Source organism: Mercenaria mercenaria, chromosome 2 (genome assembly GCF_021730395.1).
Source record: "Mercenaria mercenaria strain notata chromosome 2, MADL_Memer_1, whole genome shotgun sequence".
NCBI classification, from domain to species: domain Eukaryota; kingdom Metazoa; phylum Mollusca; class Bivalvia; order Venerida; family Veneridae; genus Mercenaria; species Mercenaria mercenaria.
In genome coordinates this window covers 8,601,462-8,621,299 of record NC_069362.1, presented here as the reverse complement: position 1 = coordinate 8,621,299, position 19,838 = coordinate 8,601,462, and the positions used below count along the sequence as shown (strand labels likewise).

The 19,838-nt window shown below is 37.5% G+C and overlaps 1 protein-coding gene across 4 annotated transcripts in view; it reads left to right on the top strand.

The window, feature by feature from the left end:
- The window catches only part of LOC123563130 (trinucleotide repeat-containing gene 6C protein-like), a 50,933-nt gene that overhangs the window by 23,037 nt on the left and 8,058 nt on the right, over positions 1-19,838 (top strand). For 2 of the 4 annotated variants that reach the window (XM_045355734.2, XM_045355733.2), the window contains exons 3-14: positions 2,947-2,993; positions 3,560-3,638; positions 4,524-4,616; positions 5,072-5,184; positions 5,627-5,658; positions 6,544-8,334; positions 10,073-10,219; positions 11,856-11,993; positions 13,015-13,110; positions 14,794-14,851; positions 15,087-16,712; positions 17,485-17,549. In XM_045355734.2, the coding sequence (XP_045211669.1) occupies positions 6,757-8,334; positions 10,073-10,219; positions 11,856-11,993; positions 13,015-13,110; positions 14,794-14,851; positions 15,087-16,712; positions 17,485-17,549 (3,708 nt within the window). In that variant the 5' untranslated portion in view covers positions 2,947-2,993; positions 3,560-3,638; positions 4,524-4,616; ... (1 more) ...; positions 5,627-5,658; positions 6,544-6,756. The remainder of the gene's footprint in view (positions 1-2,946; positions 2,994-3,559; positions 3,639-4,523; positions 4,617-5,071; positions 5,185-5,626; positions 5,659-6,543; positions 8,335-10,072; positions 10,220-11,855; positions 11,994-13,014; positions 13,111-14,793; positions 14,852-15,086; positions 16,713-17,484; positions 17,550-19,838) is intronic. The other 2 variants (XM_045355736.2, XM_045355737.2) reach the window with 2 other exon arrangements.

Sequence of the window (19,838 nt, the reverse complement as noted above, 5' to 3'; positions counted from 1 at the left end):
GTAGAGAGGATGTTGGTCTACGGGTCGCGGGGTCGCGAGTTTAATCCCCGGGCGGGGTGTATGCTCTTTGTGACGATTTGATAAAAGACATTGTATCTGAAATCATTCATTCTCCGCCTCTGATAATTCATGTGGGGAAGTTGGCAGTTACTTGCGGAGAACAGGTTTGTACTGGTACAGGGTCCAGGAACACTGGTTAGGTTTACTGCCCTCCGTTACATGACTGAAATACTGTTGAAAAATGGCGTTAAACCCAAAACAAACAAACAAAACATTACATATTTTTCATGTTTTTGAAAACTTGAGTTATTAGATTGGGGTATGTCGTTGGTTGGGCGGGCGGCGTCAAACTGGTGTTTCCGGTCAATAACTTTTGTTTCGGTAAAGATATTTGAATAAAACTTGGTATGTATGTAGCTTATATCAAGACAAAAGCTGGGATTGATTTTGGGGTTTCTGGAGTCAAGGTCAAGGTCACTGTTACTTAAAATAGAAAAAGGGTTTCCGGTCAATAACAACTTAGGAATGAGCTATCGTGATGAAACTTGGTGTATAGAAAACTTATATAAGTTGTAGCTTGGGATTGATTTTGGGGTTTCTGGGATCAAGGTCAAGGTCATTGTTACTAAAATAGGGTTAGGCTTGTGCTTTAAAGTGGTGCACTGTGATTCAGTATACTTTTTTATTCTTATGAAAACAGGGTTCGAATTTAAGCTCGCATACTCGCGAAATGTGAGTGCAAATTTCAAACTGCGAGGTGAGATTTCAGACACCAGCATTTTTTGCGAGCGAAATTTTTTGCCGAATAATGTGCATTTCTACTGTTTTTTCTTTAACAACTCGCAGTCATTGTAGCACATTGTCATTTGCAGAACGAATTTCGGAGCACTCTTTCATCTTTCGTCGTAAACGGAAGTTTACACTCGATACATGTCCCGTGCGCATGTCTTTTCAACTGCTGACAAGTACCTGCGCTAATTTTGATGATGTTTACCGCATCCGGTGGGTTTTTTGGTAATCTATAATAAGTTACTATTTACATAGCGCAGATACGATTGGCTTGACTAGTCACGTGGATGTTTGTGTTAATGTTGTAATAAAGTGACAAGTCGCGGAAAATGCATGTTGTTTTTTCATTTAGCAAGTTAAAAAAAATACCACTTGTGAAAAAATGCAAGTAGAAAATCTTGCTAAATTCGAACCCTGGAAAAGTGTTGAAAACCTGGTTTCGTGGCATTGCCGCGTTTCTTGTCTATTCCTTAAAGGTGGTCAATCACATTTAATCAACATTTAATGACATTTTTTACTTTTTGTATATTCTGGTAGAGAATTATTTAAGGAACAAAAAGACCGATTACATAGAGTTAGATTCCTGTTTGAAATGTATATTTTATTATTTTTATAAAATTTTGTAATTACTCCCTTTAATATGAAAGTATAATAAAAAGCTGGGTATTTCTTTTTATTCGATACAATGTCTAGTTTTACATTTGCATTTGATAGACGTATCAACTATTGAACAATCTGAACCAAAATGCAAGTTTTAAAGCTGTGTGTAGCTTCTGAATTTATTTATTTCCAATCTATCTTGGTTGCGCAACCAAGATAGGCAAAGGGAGGTAATAAATTTTTCAAACTTGCGTTTCTAATGAATTCCATCTAAATACATAATTTTTAATGCAAATATTTCACAATATATTACAATATGTCTAATATTTATACATTTCCTTAGGCAAGTATGTTTATCAAATTTATACTTATGATAAATTAACTCTATCTTGGTTGGGCAACCAGGATTGGAAAATGAAATTTTAAAAATACCTCCAGTGAAAATCTAATTTGTTATTAATGTTAAGTGAACATAAATGAGTGTAAATGATCAAATGCTAAAGTTTCGAACAAATCCGTTACATGGCCAAAATCTGATTATCCACCTTAAATTATACTTCTGTGCTAGGAGCTGTCTCTGCAGGAAAGTAACCACCGGGGATTCAGACCAGTATTGCAGGGGGAGACCCAGATAATCTGTTAGAATATGCCCATGAAAAGTGACATGAAGTCGGAAGACTTGTGGTGGCAGGTGGACAACATCCACAGTAGTTTGCTCCCAGACAGGCCTGACTTGAGCAGTTCTTATTCAATGCTCATTAAGCTTGGTCACAATATGTATGGCATTGAATATCAGTCGAACTGTATAACCATCCAGACTGTCCCCTTGGCTCTCATGGCTAAGAAGAAAATATTTAGACAGTGTCAGCTCTCCAGTATAACAATTCTCTCTATACAAGCATCTAACTGGGTCGCAGTGTATATGGGCATAATGTCTCGTACAAGTTACATTTTACCAGTCAGATACACGGTTGTTCTTGAGTTATGTCCCTTGATTTGTGAATAATGACTGTGTTCTCATCTATTACCCATTATTCACAAAACATTAATTTTATTGGCAATTTGCAAAGTTCAGTAACCAAGCAGATAGTCCGTAGGAGCCTTGCTCATCTGTAGGTCACTTTACTAATTCATAAAGATCTGCAAACCAGTACTTGCTTAACTAGATTGGGTACAACCGGTCACAAGTTCATTTGTGTCATCAGTGACACAGTCGGAATTATTATAGGGTTCATTTGCTAAAAGGAGGTACATGAACATTAAAACACTTAAATCACTCTCTATATAGTTCAAGTTTACTGGAACACACTGTTTCCCTGACAGCTTTTATTTTATTCTCAGCAAAGCACTTTGACGTATTTTTCATTATTTTCCTCCATAGGCGAGGGCAATGAGAGCTTATATAAAGTGGTAGACAGTGCATTGTTCCATTCAGAAGATTGTTCGATAAATTTATTATCTCAAGCAGTCCAGGAAACCTGAGAACTGGAAAATGCTACTGATTGTATGATTATGTGCTAGGCAATGGGATTTTAGCTGTATTTCTTTGTTTTTCAGAATCGTTTCATGGAATTCACTGCCTTTCATGTGAGCGCAATCTCCTTGTAAGTATCTAAATTTGCAGAGTTCATACTGGCTTAAAGCTTGTTTGAGTCATTTAAGGTGAAAATAGAATATACAACTAAGCATGTATTTTCTAAGGAAATAATCTCATTTTAAGAGCTACACAGAAATTTTTTCAAACCACTTTCATAAATTATTCATGAATTAGTAGGAAATGACTTAAATGGTGAATGGCAGTGGACTTCGATTTGTCTTCAAACATGACTGTATGGAAATGACAGACACGTTGATTATTCCAGTGTCTGTAGTGCAGTCGGTCACTATTGCAAAGGAAAGTTTTTTTGGGCATAGTTGGATTCCATTTGGGAGTTACTGGTACGTCTAGCTGCTTATACTTGTCTACTATGTATACTATGACATTAGGTTCCTTCCGTTCATGTGTATGGAACATTGATTGGTTTGCATGGGCAAGCGGTATTGAACTGCTTCTTTTGTAGTATTGTCTGAAAAGGCATGCAGTCTAGATGTGTTTTTATGTAATAAATATTATTTTGATGCTGGCTCACTAGAAATAATAGTCTGAGATGTTAAACTTGCTGTTTTTCAGATCTCACTATTTATGATCTACATACCAGTATAACCTTACAACCTGACAAGATCTCATACCATTCATTGTTGTCTGATATGTAAGTATTTTATTAACAAGGAAGCTTTTTTGCTTTACTCCATATTTCTTACATTGGATTAAATCTGGTATTGTCCTAGATTAAGATTTAAACAGTTTCATTCTCTCTACAAAGAGAGGCTATTATGTGTAATTTCGGCCGAATGAAACTGTTTTGGGCCAACTGTAGGAATTAACAAATGACTTATTTCAAACAGTAAGAGAAATGGGAAATTGACCTTAATTTTCTCACTATCTTTAAATACAACTTTTGGTTGACTTTCTTATGCAATAGCAGTTTTAACAAACCATCTGGATGTACATGCTATGACACTTGATGTAATGTTGAAATGATTTTTCCATTTATGTGCATGTCATTTTTATGAAATTACAAAGAAAGAAAGACACAATAAATAAATATTAATTTTGTATTTACAAGAGCCTTTTATGATCCCTGAATGAGGGACCACCACCTTGTCCTTCCGTCCGTCTGTTACACTTCTTGTCCGAAGGATATCTCAAAAAAGTTTTGAAGTTACCAAGTTATAGCTTTATACAGTGATTGAGCTCGTTGAGAGGAAGTGCAGTGAAAAGGAACCATAACTCTAATTGTCTCCCCTTTTTGAAAACATTTTCAGGGGCATAACTCGAACGTATGTAAGGAACCAACTTGATACTTTACATACTCGTAGAGATCAGTGAGAGGGAGTGGAATGTTAAAGAACCGCAACTCTTGCTGACCACATTTCCCATTAACACAACCTCAGTGACCGGAAAGCCCCTTATGCTACAGTTATTTCGGGGAGCATCCATTGGTGTTCCTGATCGTCTCGTTTAGATTGCCTTTGTGAGTTGACACTTAAAAGGTATCACTGCTATAACCTCATGCTTTTACTCTTTGTTTCAGGTACTCAACCATTTGTTATCTTCAAACTTTGTGTGCCACTTAGTCATTTTGTTGCCAGTTGTTATAAATGTGCTATTATTGTCATTGTTAAAGGTAAGTATAATTTGAAAATTTCCTAAAATGTGTTACTCTGGCTTTTAAATATCTTTCTGATTTGATTTTGACCTGCTGTATACTTAATAAATGTAATTTTGCCTAAACCTTTGTTGACTGACAAACAAGCTTGTTAACAAGAATGCTACTATTAGCCATTTTCATGAATTTAAATATTTCAAGAATTTCCTTCTTTAAAAAATGTATACTTGGTAGGATATTAGTATTTGGTATGTGTTTAACAGTTACTTGTATTACTTGTCTCAAGCTGTTCAAAGTAGAAGCTTCAGTGTGAGAATTGCACACTCACGCAGGGACTTCAACTGCTCCATCAGAACACCATTGCTGTACAAAGTGGCGTACAAGACTCTTTGCATGTAGTGTCTTAACAAATTATGAATCGAGCCAGAAGCTGTTACTTAGATGGAGAGATTATTCTATTGATTATATTTCAGGTTGTTTCCTGTAAGCCAATGAGAACAATATCAAACTTGAAGCCAAATCAAACAGAACAAGAAACAACAATCCACCAGAAAGCCAGTAACCACACTAGCTACTGCTTCTGCTGGTAAGCTTTCAACAAATTAATAGTCCTTATTTCTTGGTCACTCTTGTGTTCAGTCATAATCTCGTTTCAGGAAATAAAACATATTGATGATATTACTTTCTGTTAAAATATAATACTACATGATACACCAGGAAAAACATAATCTTTACTGTTAAGTACTGTTTTGGCTGTTGAATGGTAAAAGCCTTCATCTTGAAATCAACACTTGTTGTTAGTTATAGTTTAACTTGAAAAGTTTTGTAAGAAGATACTTTGATTTTGTTTAAATGCATTCCTTTGCATTTTTATCATCTTTGAAAGCCGTTTTCCCTTTGACATAATTTGCGTATTTTACTACACCATGTACACCTTGAATAAAAGGAGTCTTATACTCAAGTCTTATTTTGGCTACTCTTGTTCCGCTGTCAGTTGATATATGTGTTTGTTCTTGGTTTTTTTTCAGCCAAAGCCAAAGTTCAAATAATCCAAAATTAGGTAAGTATTACCGGTACTTAAAAATTGATCAAAACTTTTTAGTTAAATGTGATATGGTGGTACATGTCAGAAACAAGTTTAATAAAAAGATTTAATGGTCATATTTAGTAATGCATGCCTTATCGAATGAATGAACTTCAAAACACATTTTTTTAAATAAATATAAAAATTGAATAAAAATTTAAAGTAACCATGTCTATATATGCTTTATAACCAATCTTCTTTTGTGCTGTAATTTTTCCAAAATTGCTCAGCAGATAAGTTTTTGACAAAAATTTTCATGTTAATAAAAATGAATGAGTACAGTGGTCAACAGCTTGTGATTAAGTGACCAGTTGTCAAAAAATTTCTTATGGAAACCATTCTTCACAAATTTTTTGGAATCGTGCAAATGCGTGACATTCAGTCACATACCTCTCAAAAGGTTACCAAACCTGCTTGGGTGCACTGCTTTAGCTCAGTAAAGAGAGCGAGAGAGCGCAGATATATACAGATCATGGTGTCGCAAGTTCAATCCTCAGGCAAGGCATATGTTCTTCAAGATGATTTGATAAAAGACATTGTGTCTGGGATAATATATCCTCCACCTCTGATTTATAATGGGAAGCTAGCAGTTACTTGCAGAGAACAGGTTTGTGCTTGCACATAATCCAGAAACTCTGGTTAGGATAACTGCCCGCCATTACATAACACAAATACTATTGAAAGACGTTGTTAAACCCAAAAACAAACAAGTTCGTCTTTGCCAGTAGTTAGCAGATTACAAAGAAAATGGAACAAAATTATATTATTTGAATGGTTATAAGATTTGATGTACTGAAGTGTATGTTAGAAAGCCAGTGTTCAACTAAACATGAAATTTTTAATATATAATTGTTATTTCAGAGAATGTCAAAAAGTTGGAGCCAGTGTTAGTTCAGGAATTTAGGAGAGAAATAGGGTTGTGATTTAAACGTTCCAAAGTTCTTTAAACCACTACAGTGTTCATCTGTTGGTGTTTATGCTCTTCACTAGGGAATGACAGTGACATTCTAGTGTGGAAAACTTAGTCTGTGATATTTTTTGACGCTCAAACTTGAGTCCAACAAAGCAAGTGCCATGTCGACTCAAGGTGCTTCCAGTCTTTGGGGTGGTTCATCCTCCCTTAGTGGACTAGACTCAAACTGGGGTATAGGGACCCCATTTTCCTCAGGTGCCAATAATATGAATCTTTTAGGATATGGAGGCAATAGTAGTCTTTCGAATAATCAAGGACATATGCAATCTGGTGCAGGTACTCTCGGTGATTCCAGTCAAGGAATTGGAAGTTACAAAGGAGGTTGGGGTGCACCAGGGACTTTACCCCCCTCTCAGTCTACAAATAAACCTGCAAGTTCAAGCGGGAATATGCAAGGATCATTGCCAGTAAGTGGTGCTCAACCTAATGGACCTCAGTCAAGTCAGCCGAGCGGTTCGTTCACCACATCGTCACCGGGGCCTAATACACCATCCTCACAGGGTAACAGTGCATTTGGAAATGTGGGCTTTCAGAAAATCTCCACCGGAAATGCTTCATCTGGTCTCGCTATCAATCCAGCCACAAGTATTATGAACAGTGCTAATAATGGAAGCAGTGCTCAAAGTTCTGACAATCTTGGATCCAGTGGGTGGGGTGTACCAAGTACAACACAAGATTCCAGGTTATCGGGAACAAGTAGTTGGGGAAATTCAAGTGGTGCTGATTGGGATCAATCATCCAATAGTTCTGTGTCTCAGAGTCAGTCTCAACTCCCTGCGTCTTCTGGCTCACAGTTCCAGAGCTCGGCTCCCGGTGCACCAGCTGGGCAGGACCCACAACGTCCAAGTTCTTGGGCTCAGGCAGCTGGTAAGGGTTTAAATCTGCAGGCAAGTAACACAAACCAGCAGAACAGCATGTCTCAAGAAGAAGCACAACGACAGGCTATGATTAGATCAGCTATCGAGAGTCACGAAGGTTGGGGTAAAAAACCAATACGACAGGATACTCAGTGGAGCATTGAAACCTCACCAAAGGTTCAACGCAAAATATCCACCGCTTCAGTGGTGCCTGATCAACAAAAGGGAACAAACAATATGTGGAATAACAATAATGGTACAGCAATATGGGAGGCAAATAAGGACAACATGTCAGCTTGGGGAGGCAACCAAGCAGTACAAGCACGGGCTCCAGGTCAGCCACCAAGCAATTGGCCTGGCGCTCAGCATAAACCACCCGATCCTGCTGGAGGAGCACAGTGGGGTGTTAGCGGACAGGGTCAAGCCCCAGGACCAGATAAGGGCATGGGTCCTTGGGGAGCCCCTGGAAACCAATCAAATAATAACACTAATTGGGGTGGTAGTACAGAAACCGGCTCCTGGGTTGGAAATTTCGGCAGTTCAACTCCAGGAGCTAGTGGAGGAATATCAACCTGGGGTGATGCTGATGGAACCTCAAGTTGGGGTGAAGGAAGAAACTCCAGTAGCAATGATGGCACCTCATACTGGGGTGATCCATCTGTGAAACCACCTGTTCAGCAACCAAACTGGAATGCCCCAGGCAGCGGGCAACAGGCAATAGGGCAAAGTAGAAAGGTAGGATCTGGTTGGGGAGATCCAATGGGACCACCTGATCCAAAAATAGATGATGGCACTGGTTTGTGGTCCAGTAATCCACCACAGGTAATACCATTTGTTCACTTATTTTAAATATATAATACACTTCAAGTTAAAGTCCCAGTGTAAGGGCACCCATATTTAAGTGAGAAAGTTGAATGTAAACATAAGTATTAGAATTAGTCTGTCAATAATGTAGATGTTCTTGTCCTTGAAATAACCAAAAATGATTTTACAAATGTGAAATTAAGATAGTTTTGTTAACATTAATAGTTTTTATATTTAAGTTGTGATCCATGAAGAGTGACAACTCCTGCCTAAGGCCAGTACTTATAAGCAGAGATATCTATTAGTTTACTTACCTTGTAATTACACAATTGAGTGGAAAATGAAAACGGTTTAAGACACAATATCATACCTTTTTGCACAACAAAAGCATTTAGGATTTATCCTTGTGTTTGATCAAAGAAGTATAAGTACACAGAATGGCAACTGGCTGTAATCTCGCGTCCGAGCGTGATTCGTTGTTATCTTAGTGAAGCGAGCATGGAGTTGCAATTTGTATCTTTAAAACTACATGTAAAATACAGGTTAGCTTCCAAAACATTTGTTTAATATTAAGCACAAAATACACGCTTACTATCAAAAAAGCGTGGTCATACGGTGATAATTAATTGACAGTGTCATTCTTTCGCATACAAAATGGCGCGTGGAGAACTTTCGGTAACGAGATCTCGTTTGCAGCCGCGGGATGTTGGCGAGATTTGCTCTATATGCCTTTCAAGTTGCCGTTCTTTTAATTTTTATAACCCTTAAACTCTGCTTCATATGATTTTGTCAGCTTACTTATGGTAAAAAATAAACTTTTTAACAAGCCAATAATAAAATGAAATACCATTAAGTATTTTATAGTGCAGATAATACAGTTTTGCTTGTTCAAAATGTCACAATAGAAGCACTTTCGTAATACAGGACTGGTAGGATTAGTCAAGTTTCAATTATATTGAATTCCATATGTGCAGAAAGTATTTGTTCAAATATTGTTTATGGTCAGGATTCAGAATCTGTTCAGAAAGCGTTGCAAGGAATTTCTGGTGGGTTCAATATTTTGATGCAGCATCCAGAGAAATGCAAATTAGCTATTGTGACATGGATAATGCACATTGTAATATATTATAAATAGAATCATTATTGACAGAACTGTCCAAAGTTTCACATTTGGAAGAATTGCATATCTGATGGAAAACAATGTATGATAGAAATTGTACAATTTGCAATACAAGTTCAACGTAACCTTTGTCAAGTCATATTGTAGTTAATTCATACCCGACTCATTTTATCTGCATTTTGCAAATAACTAAACTTGTACTTATAAACTTTGATAATGTGGCAGTTGAGTCCCAATTAGTCTAGGGGTGTTCAAAGATGGAAATCCGTCATAAGATTACCTTTGGACTATATTGCAAAGTTATTATTAGTTACCTGTATTGGAAATTATTGAGGTCAACTGACACATTATCAAAGTTTATTAATAACAAAATTTATTATTTGGTCAGCTCATAAAGATTTTGAATGGTTATCATAAATAAAATACAGTCAGTTTTACAGTGTTAATACATAAAATTCACCACAGATCGTCTTAAGACATTTGGTGGGACAAAATCCCCTGGATGATGGGGTTGATGCTTGTTTAGTCTTTATCTCACTGAAGCACAACAGTCTTCACAGGGCTAAAACTGAACATTTTTTTGCAAAGAAAACAGGTCTGCATAGCTTGTTAGTGATATATTATGTATGATTGTAGATGCCAGGCAGGCCAGCAGGATGGGGTGGAGATGCTGGAAATCCACAATGGAACCCAGGGGCCATTGGAAAACCAAATCCAAAACTTGTGAACCAGAACCCAGCTCAATACGGAGGAGTGGATGAACTCAACTGGAATCTACCAAAGGTAAATGTGCAGTTAATTGTTGTCTTGTGCCGTTTTGAGATACTCCTAGTTGTTTATTTCTTCATCATTTGAGAAAGAAATAGCAATACATATCACTTTAAACAAGATTGCAGTTAAGTTTGAACTTCTAGAGGTTGCTGTTTGAGAAGTTGAGAAAAGAATGCCTTCGATATTAGAGTTGTCTGTATTTTTTTTTAATACATAATACATGTAGGCACTGGCCAAATGCATTATAGGGGAAAACCCTGCTTGTACCAGATCTTGTGAATATTCAGTTGTCATTGAAGCGAATCATTGCTCCTGTTTTGTCAAACTTTTGTAGTATCATGTAAATGTTGTGTGATTCTCATGTATATAGAAATGTTTGTGCTGCTATGCTGCATGCAAGGTCTTGAAACAAAACGTTGAATTGTATGGGAAAAAAACTTAATTTTGATTGCATAGTATATTTAATTTGCATATTGTTTTGCTTTAGTCAATGCATTGTGCTTGCTTATTCCTTAAATAAAGATTACTGGTACCTCGCTTATGAAAGAAAATTTTAAGATTGTTTCACAGTGTTAAAATTTGGGATAGTCCGTTGAAGGTTGTCATTCCAGACTATATTGATTAGCAGCATAAAACATTTCATGCAAACAGCCTCTGACATCATCATTATAGCCTTGCCTGTTTTAGTTTTATATATTTCTCCAAGTTTTGTTTGTTGACTTCCTGTTTGTTCATTTTGTTACCGTTCCTTTGTTGCTGGTTTGGTGAAGATGCACACAGCGCTGGGCTGTCATTTCTTTGTTATTATAAAGCATGCTTGTAGGTCCACGGAAATTCTCAGATCAACCCCAGATGCTGCATGTGGACAAAGCACCTGACAGGCATTTGCATTTTTATAGAGAAATGGTGGTACCAGGTTGGACGCATACTGTTAATGATCATGCAGGGATGTAACTGCATAAAAAATATCGAAAAATCATAAGAGATCAGTTTTTCATCAAAACAAGGTCTTTGTCTCCACAGAAATGTGGCTGTATATTGTTGTATTTGCAGTCAAGGGAGGAATTATTATGATTAAGCTATGATAAAATACATACTAGATGGCAGGTTAGGTGCTCTTCGTGTGAATTGCATGTCAAATTATGCTGCATATTTATTTCCTATGTATTTTTATGTTAATGATAACTAATTATTGAAATAGTGTAATGATATAATTAAAACATCATTAAAGGCATGTTCATGCATATATCACTTGCACATACCTGATGAAATGTATCTGAAATTTTTAATACCCTTATTTGGTATGGTAATGAGGGCAGATAAAGCATATTATGATGATGTCAGAGGCCTTGAGATACTCACTAGCTCTCATCTTTCCCCTCCCAAGTATTTTATTTCAGGATTCAAACAGAAATGATTTAAAAATAAATTCAAGCTTGATGCGAGATCAATTGGTCAGATGGCTTGTGATAGGTTTGCTTTGTTTCCCCATTAAAATGAGTCTCGGTTAAGAACGTAGTATCCATTTTTTGAATCTGGCCAAAAGTGTACCTTTTCCATTGGAAAGAACCTGTTTGCAGTTAAGTATATACTTTGACTAAGTCCGAGTAGTTGAGTAAGGAGAGTTTTTTGCCTTGTCTCACCACAGGAAGATGTTTGGAGTGAGGAAAGCATGGGTGGCTGGGATGATGCTGATATGGGCACTTGGAACGATACTGCCCAACAAACCAATTCCTCCTGGAACAGTGCAACTGGGTGGAATAGAGAAAAAAGAAATAGTATTAAGGTATAACATCGCTCACTGCAGCACCAGCATTGCTCTGGGCCAGGGCCAAAGAAATGAGCTCCTTTGACACAAACTACAAAGTAGAATTAAATTAGTCGAGATGTAGTGTTTTGGAAAATGGATTTATATGTGAACTTCTTCCTGGGAGATTGTGAGGATTTCAGAGGCCCTGGTCTTGAAGTATTTCATTGCTAACCAACTAACTATCAGTGTTTTTATTATCTCTTTCTTCATTGTTTTTGAGGTGACATCATCATGATACTGCTTGACTTTCTGCCCTCAGTTACTCTTCGTTTTTTTTTTTTTTACTAAGAAAGTGTTGCGGTCTAACAAACTTATTTCCATATTGTTTTAAATTTTTCTAACATATTTTATTTTATTGCATGCATTTTTAGTTACCTAAATTAACCAAGTTTTTGTCTGCCTCAGTGTTGTTTGCTTTTTCAACAGCCAGATGCTTACAAGTGTGATAGTGTTTGGACCATGAGTTTGTTAGTGCAGCTAATCAATTCTGTATTCTATAGAGGCTTTTTCTATATATAAAGAAATTTGTTAACACTGTAAAGATAGTTATATACTGCAGTTGAAGTATGTTTCCAATGTGATTTTGGGAGAAACATTGTGTTATAATTAGAAGTTCGGTAAATCTCTTTAATACTGGGGTCTGTTTTTACTGCCAGGGCTTTTTTCCATTTTAAAAAATAGTTTGAGAAGAGAACCTCTAAGCAGTTCCAGTAAGAATGTTTAACCGAATTTAGTTTATGAATATATTTCAGACAGCTAGTGAATTCCATCTCTTCAAAATTTACACAGTCGTTTTCATTAAATAGTTCTTTTTTTTTTCTCACTTAAATATTTGAATAGATGAAGCTGGTTTTCAGTTCCATATATTAACTATACTGTCTTGTTTTTTCTGTTTCCAAAAAAGAAAACAGAAGGTGAAAAGCCCTGAATTGCAATGTGAGTAAAAGTATTGTTTGTGAAGTGAAGGTATAAAAGTTATATTTACTGCCATTTACAGGATGGTGCCATAAAGTTCCCAGGCACCACTGGTGGTAACCACCATCCACAGATGAGGAGCAGATGTCTTCAGCAGCTCATGGATATGGGCTTCAAGGTAAGATCAGGCTTTAGTTTCTAGGTCAAAGGTCATGATCACAACATTTTATTGTCCATGTGTCTTTGGTATTAATCACCTTTAGTGATAGCTCTACTTGTTACTGTAAGTAAAAATTCAATGAGTTCTATGCAGCATTTACTAAATTTATATATTATGCTGTATTAGTAAAAGCACAAGCTGTAGCATAAAACACACTTGGGGTATCAACTTAAGTACTTACTGATCATGTTGGTTTATAACACAACGTCCTTGAAAACTTGATTTCTTTATAAATATATTCATAATTTTAACATGTCCAAAATATTGCAGAATGATACTAATTTTTCACTTGGGTAATGATTACATTTTACTCAGACTTTATCATAGACTCCTTGTGTAAAATCTCAAATTTTTAAACTAAAATCAAAGTACCGTATTTTGGTGTGTATAGGTCGCACTTTTTCTACCCAGTTTGCTGCCTGAAAAAGTTCCTGCGACCTATACGACAGAACATTGCCAGCAGATTTTTTTTTCGAGCCAATTTTCTGACCGTAGCTCTTGCAAAATTACGTGCATCTGTTACGAACGAACAAAATGGATAAAAAATATGTCAATATCGGCGGCTTTTCAACCAATAGCGGTTACTTTCAATAAAATATATCGTAAATAATCCATACAGACTATTAAAATTACGAATGACTTTAATTCAAAGATGTTTTTGCAGTCTGAATTACGTTTGTTTCTACTTTCGTTTTACTAGACGCCATTGACATGTACTCTGGGTTGGATAAAATCTGGACAGATCTGTCCTCCATTCCAAACATTGTTTATACTAATTCTTAGCATATTAAAAAACTTGAATGATAATTTTTTACCTTTGATTTTTAAAGAAAAGAAAAAAATCCAAAGGAGATATTTTGTTAATCTTTTTACTCAGAATCAAAAGAACGCGGTTAATTACATGACACGGAAAGGTGTTATAATTGCTGTGCAAACAATTCACACTTAAACTTGCATGATAACAGAATGTAAACGCAAACCGTCTGCTGCCAATTAGTGTCAAAAAGCCGCTTTTCTTTGATGTAGTCTGTTACCGATACTACTGTTGGTACGAAACGGTTGAGAACGAAAATAACACTGTCAGATTTCCACCAATCGGGTTCTGATAATAATTCAGTCTGCGGCATCAATATGGCCGCCACCATAACTTTTTTGCCGGTAAATATTAAATATTGCTGGGGAAAAAATCCGAAATTTGACTGCAACTAATACGCTAGAAGTTAAATTTTTCGATCATTTCCAGAGCAAAAATTAGATGCGGACTATACTTTACCGCGACCTATACACACCAAAATACGGTATTAAATCCACATAAGTTTTCAGTGAAACTTCGAAGTTTTGTACTTTTTTAGCCTGGTCTTAGGCATGTGAAGTCAGAATCTAATTTGACTTCTGAAAAATGTGATAATTATTTATGAAGTCGCTATAATGTTCATTGTAAAGATACCTTGTTTTACACAAGTGGAAACTGGCAGGTGCTTGAAAATGCAGCCCTGATTGATCAGTTAAAACGCCCGATATGATAAAGTTATGAATATCTGGAGACGGCAATATTAAGCAGACCAGGGTCAATGTAGACATATATTTTATGGACAGTGTTAGCTATTCTTAATACATGTCTCTCTAATTACTGTATTGCAGAAAGACGAAGCTCAGCATGCCCTCATAAACAACAACATGAATATACAGAATGCCATATGTAAGTCCACCTCCTATAATTTTTTTTTTTTTTCAAATAAATTTACTTTTTGTTTCAGGGAAAATGCATGTTTCCTGTAGTTAAAACTTGCATTGAACAAATTCTCCATTTACATAATAAACAAAGTAAATCCATCCATTGATTATTTGCATTTTAATGTTTTTATGGGTACTTTCGATGTATTTATAGTATTTCCACGTTAAGTGCAAAGATTTCTATTCCTGTTTGTTTTCAGCCGATTTGTACAATCGTCGTGGTGCTATAACCAGTAAGAAGGATGAGTTGGAGATGGCACGAATGTCCGGGTTTCCAGACGGCAGTGTCACGGACGACATATCAGATACTCAATCAGACAGCAATTCATTTGTGCCTAATATGAATCCCATGCAAAATACTCCATATACGAATGCTCAAACGAAGATGCGGAGTCAGTTTCCTTTTAACAACGGACCTAGTCTCACCCAGTCTAGTCTTGGTTCAAGTAACTCCAGTATTAACAATGCTTTACAGCAGAAGATCATAGAGAAGTTCCAAAGTCAGCAGCCGCCCCCACCATCGATGAATTCCATTAATCAAGCTCAGGGTCCCATGGGGCGCGGCCAGCTGCCTGCAGGACAACAGAATCCCGCCGTCCACCAACAGATGGCCCAGCAGCAGATACTCCAGCAGTTGAGAATGGCAGTTCAAGCCGGTCTCATTAGTCCCCAGTTGTTGAATCAGCAGTTACCGGCACCAGTCCTAGTCATGTTACAGCAGTTACTGCAGCAGCAGCAGAATCTTCAGCAACTTATCACTACACAACAGATGCTGCAACAACCAAAGGTGAACATGAATCCCCATGTGCAGCGACAACAGCTGGAATCCGTGGCCAGCAGAATTAACCAGATCAAACAGCAGATATTAATGCTACAGAAGAACATCTCACAAGCTCAAACCACGCTGCTGAACAAAACACAGTCCCAACAGCAACCGCAGCAACAACAACAGCATCAGCAGACTCCCTCAGATGGTTCCGAATCTGCTCTCCAGAATGAGTTGAACAATTTAAGCATATCGTCATCACAGCCACAGTCAAGGCTCAACCAGTGGAAACGTCCCACCCCGGACAAAGAATCTCCCGAAACCACTCCAGCCACCAGCAACGAGACACCAACAACAAGTGCAACACCCACCACAAGCAGCAACTCTGAGAGTGGAGAACCACTCAATAAAACCGTGGGATCAAAAAATATCCAGCAGTCTAACTCTACACCAAACCTGAGGAGATTTGATGAACTTGGTCTTACACAACTCGGAGGTGATACTACCTGGTCCACTAGTGCAAGTTCAGCCTCCCAGAACTGGCCAAACTCTAATTCACCCATTACATCTGGCAGCTCTGGTGAGGGAGGACAGCCAGATAAAGAATCTCAGACTACAACAGTATCGAGCTCATCTGGGAACAGTTCAGTGCTTGATTCCATGACTTCCATTCCAGAATTTGTCCCCGGTAAACCATGGCAAGGAATTCCCAAGAATGTTGAAGATGACCCACACATAACACCAGGAAGCTTTTCGCGCTCTCTGAGTGTTAATACAATTAAAGACGATTACCTACTCACTCTCACCAAATCAAGCCCTACAAACGACAGCAACTCTTCATGGCCATCGAAGCCACCAAGTGGTACAACTACCCAGAATATGAACAAACCATGGAGTGCTGGAGAGAGTCTAACCCCAACCAGTTTTACATCGGATGTTTGGGGCATACCAAAGGGCGCAATGTCTCGACCACCACCTGGTCTCCCCCAGCAGAACAAAGGAGGATGGACTGGTATGAATAGACAGCAGTCTTGGGCCGGCAGCACTGCCAGATCAGATGGTATGTCCATTATCATTTTCTGATTTACCTTACGCTGGACTTCCATCTTTCCTGGTTGCTTGCAAGCCTTTGTTAACGCTGCCTGCTTTTTACCATTGCAGTTCTTATCTTTAATATGCTTTGTTCTTTTCGCAGCTGTGAGGTCTGTTAGGAAAATGTAACTCAGTCTTGCAATTTAATCCTGTTCTGCTTGCCTAAACTATAACTACATACAGATCTAGCTGATACAGCTTAATATATATTTATGTCTCCCACCACACAGTGGTGTGGGAGACATACTGATTTACTCCAGTCTGTGTGTCTGTCTGTGTCGAACATTTCTCATCCGATCTTCACCAAACTTCAACAAAATGTGTCTGCCAATAAGTGCTCGGCCAAGTTCGATAACTAGCAAAGTCAGCCTAGGCACTTCGGAATTATGGCCCTTGAATTACCAAAATCACTCAGATTTCTTGCGTAGTTTTATCTCCAAACCGACCTATACTACTAGTAGTATAGGGATCTTTTTTGGTGTCTAGAAAGCGCATGCACATTGGATTCAGTTAACAGTATATAAAGACTGACTTATTATTTAGATGATTAGGCAGTTGTGGGAGACATGCACTTTTCGCAAAAGCATCTCTAGTCTCTTCTTACTTTGATTTGAAATTGTTAATTGTGCGGAACCTTTAGTATGAAGGGCTGAATTCTGCTTAATACAGTTGATCACTGAGCATTTTTGGGAAAGTAATCTTGTTGATTTGTTTATTATTTTACTTCATAAATTTTTCAGGAGGTAGTAACTGGGGCGGATCAGCTATATCCACTGCACTGCTGCTGAAGAATCTTACACCTCAGGTACAGTTTCCTCTAAGAAAAAAATGTCCAAAATGAAATATTAAGTTTGCTGAAATTCTGAATTTCTAAAGTCTGAAAAAGGCATGTCCACTTTTACATAACCCTTCAGATTTTTTCTTTCGGCTTCCAGTTTATAGAATTTTATGTAATTAACGTTATTATTTTTAGCTCACCTGTCACAAAGTGATCTTCATGAAAATTGGTCAGAACGTTCACCTTGATGATCTAGGTCAAGTTCGAACTGGGTCACGTGCCATCAAACTGGTCAGTAGGTCAATATAGAAAAACCTTGTGACCTCTCTAAAGGCATATTTTTCATGGGATCTGTATGAAAGTTGGTCTGAATGTTCATCTTGATGATATCTAGGTCAAGTTCGAAACTGGGTCACGTGCGGTCAAAAACTAGGTCAGTAGGTCTAAAAATAGAAAAACCTTGTGACCTCTCTAGAGGCCATATATTTCATGAGATCTTCATGAAAATTGGTCAGAATGTTCACCTTGATGATATCTAGGTCAAGTTCGAAAGTGGGTCACGTGCCGTCAAAAACTAGGTCAGTAGGTCAAATAATAGAAAAACCTTGTGACCTCTCTAGAGGCCATATTTTTCAAGGGATCTGTATGAAAGTTGGTCTGAATGTTCATCTTGATGATATCTAGGTCAAGTTCGAAAGTGGGTCACGTGCGTCAAAAACTAGGGCAGTAGGTCTAAAAATAGAAAAACCTTGTGACCTCTCTAAGGCCATATTTTTCATGGGATCTGTATGAAAGTTGGTCAGAATGTTCATCTTGATGATATCTAGGTCAAGTTTGAAAGTGGGTCACGTGCGGTCAAAAACTAGGTCAGTAGGTCTAAAAATAGAAAAACCTTGTGACCTCTCTAGAGGCCATATTATCATGGATCTTATGAAAATTGGTCATGAATGTTCACCTTGATGATATCTAGGTCAAGTTTGAAAGTGGGTCACGTGCCATCAAAAACTAGGTCAGTAGGTCAAATAATAGAAAAACCTTGTGACCTCTCTAAAGGCCATATTTTTCATGGGATCTGTATGAAAGTTGGTCAGAATGTTCATCTTGATGAATCTAGGTCAAGTTCGAAATGGGTCACGTGCGTCAAAAACTAGGTCAGTAGGTCAAAAATAGAAAAACCTTGTGACCTCTCTAAAGGCCATATTTTTCATGGGATCTTATGAAAGTTGGTCTGAATGTTCATCTTGATGATATCTAGGTCAAGTTCGAAACAGGGTCATGTGCGGTCAAAAACTAGGTCAGTAGGTCTAAAAATAGAAAAACCTTGTGACCTCTCTAGAGGCCATACTTGTGAATGGATCTCCATAAAAATTGGTCAGAATGTTTATCTTGATGATATCTAAGTCAAGTTCGAAAGTGGGTCACGTGCCATCAAAAAGTAGGTCAGTAGGTCAAATAATGAAAAAACGTGACCTCTCTAGAGGCCATATTTTTCATGGGATCTGTATGAAAGTTGGTCTGAATGTTTATCTTGATGATATATAGGTCAAGTTTGAAACTGGGTCAACTGCGATCAAAAACTAGGTCAGTAGGTCTTGAAATAGAAAAACCTTGTGACCTCTCTAGAGGCCTACCCTTGAATGGATCTTCATGAAAATTGGTCAGAATGTTCACCTTGATGATATCTAGGTCAAGGTTGAAACTGGGTCACGTGCCATAAAAAACTAGGGCAGTAGGTCAAATAATAAAAAAACCTTGTGACCTCTCTAGAGGCCATACCTTTCATGGGATCTGTATGAAAGTTGGTCTGAATGGTCATCTTGATGATATCTAGGTCAGGTTTGAAACTGGGTCAACTGCGGTCAAAAGTAGGTCAGTAGGTCTAAAATTAGAAAAATCTTTTGACCTCTCTAGAGGCCATATTTTTCAATGGATCTTCATGAAAATTGATCTGAATGTTCACCTTGATGATATCTAGGTCAGTTTCGAAACTGGGTCACGTGCGGTCAAAAACTAGGCCAGTAGGTATAAAAATAGAAAAACCTTGTGACCTCTCTAGAGGCCATATTTTTCATGAGATCTTCATGAAAATTAGTGATAATGTTCACCTTGATATCTAGGTAAAGTTCAAAACAGGGTCACGTACCTTTGAAAACTACGTCAATAGGTCAAATAGTAGAAAAACCTTGTGACCTCTCTAGAGACCATATTTTTCAATGGATCTTCCTGAAAATTGGTCTGAATGTTTATCTTGATAATATCTAGGTCAGGTTCAAAACTGGGTCACATGAGCTCAAAAACTAGGTCACTATGTCAAAT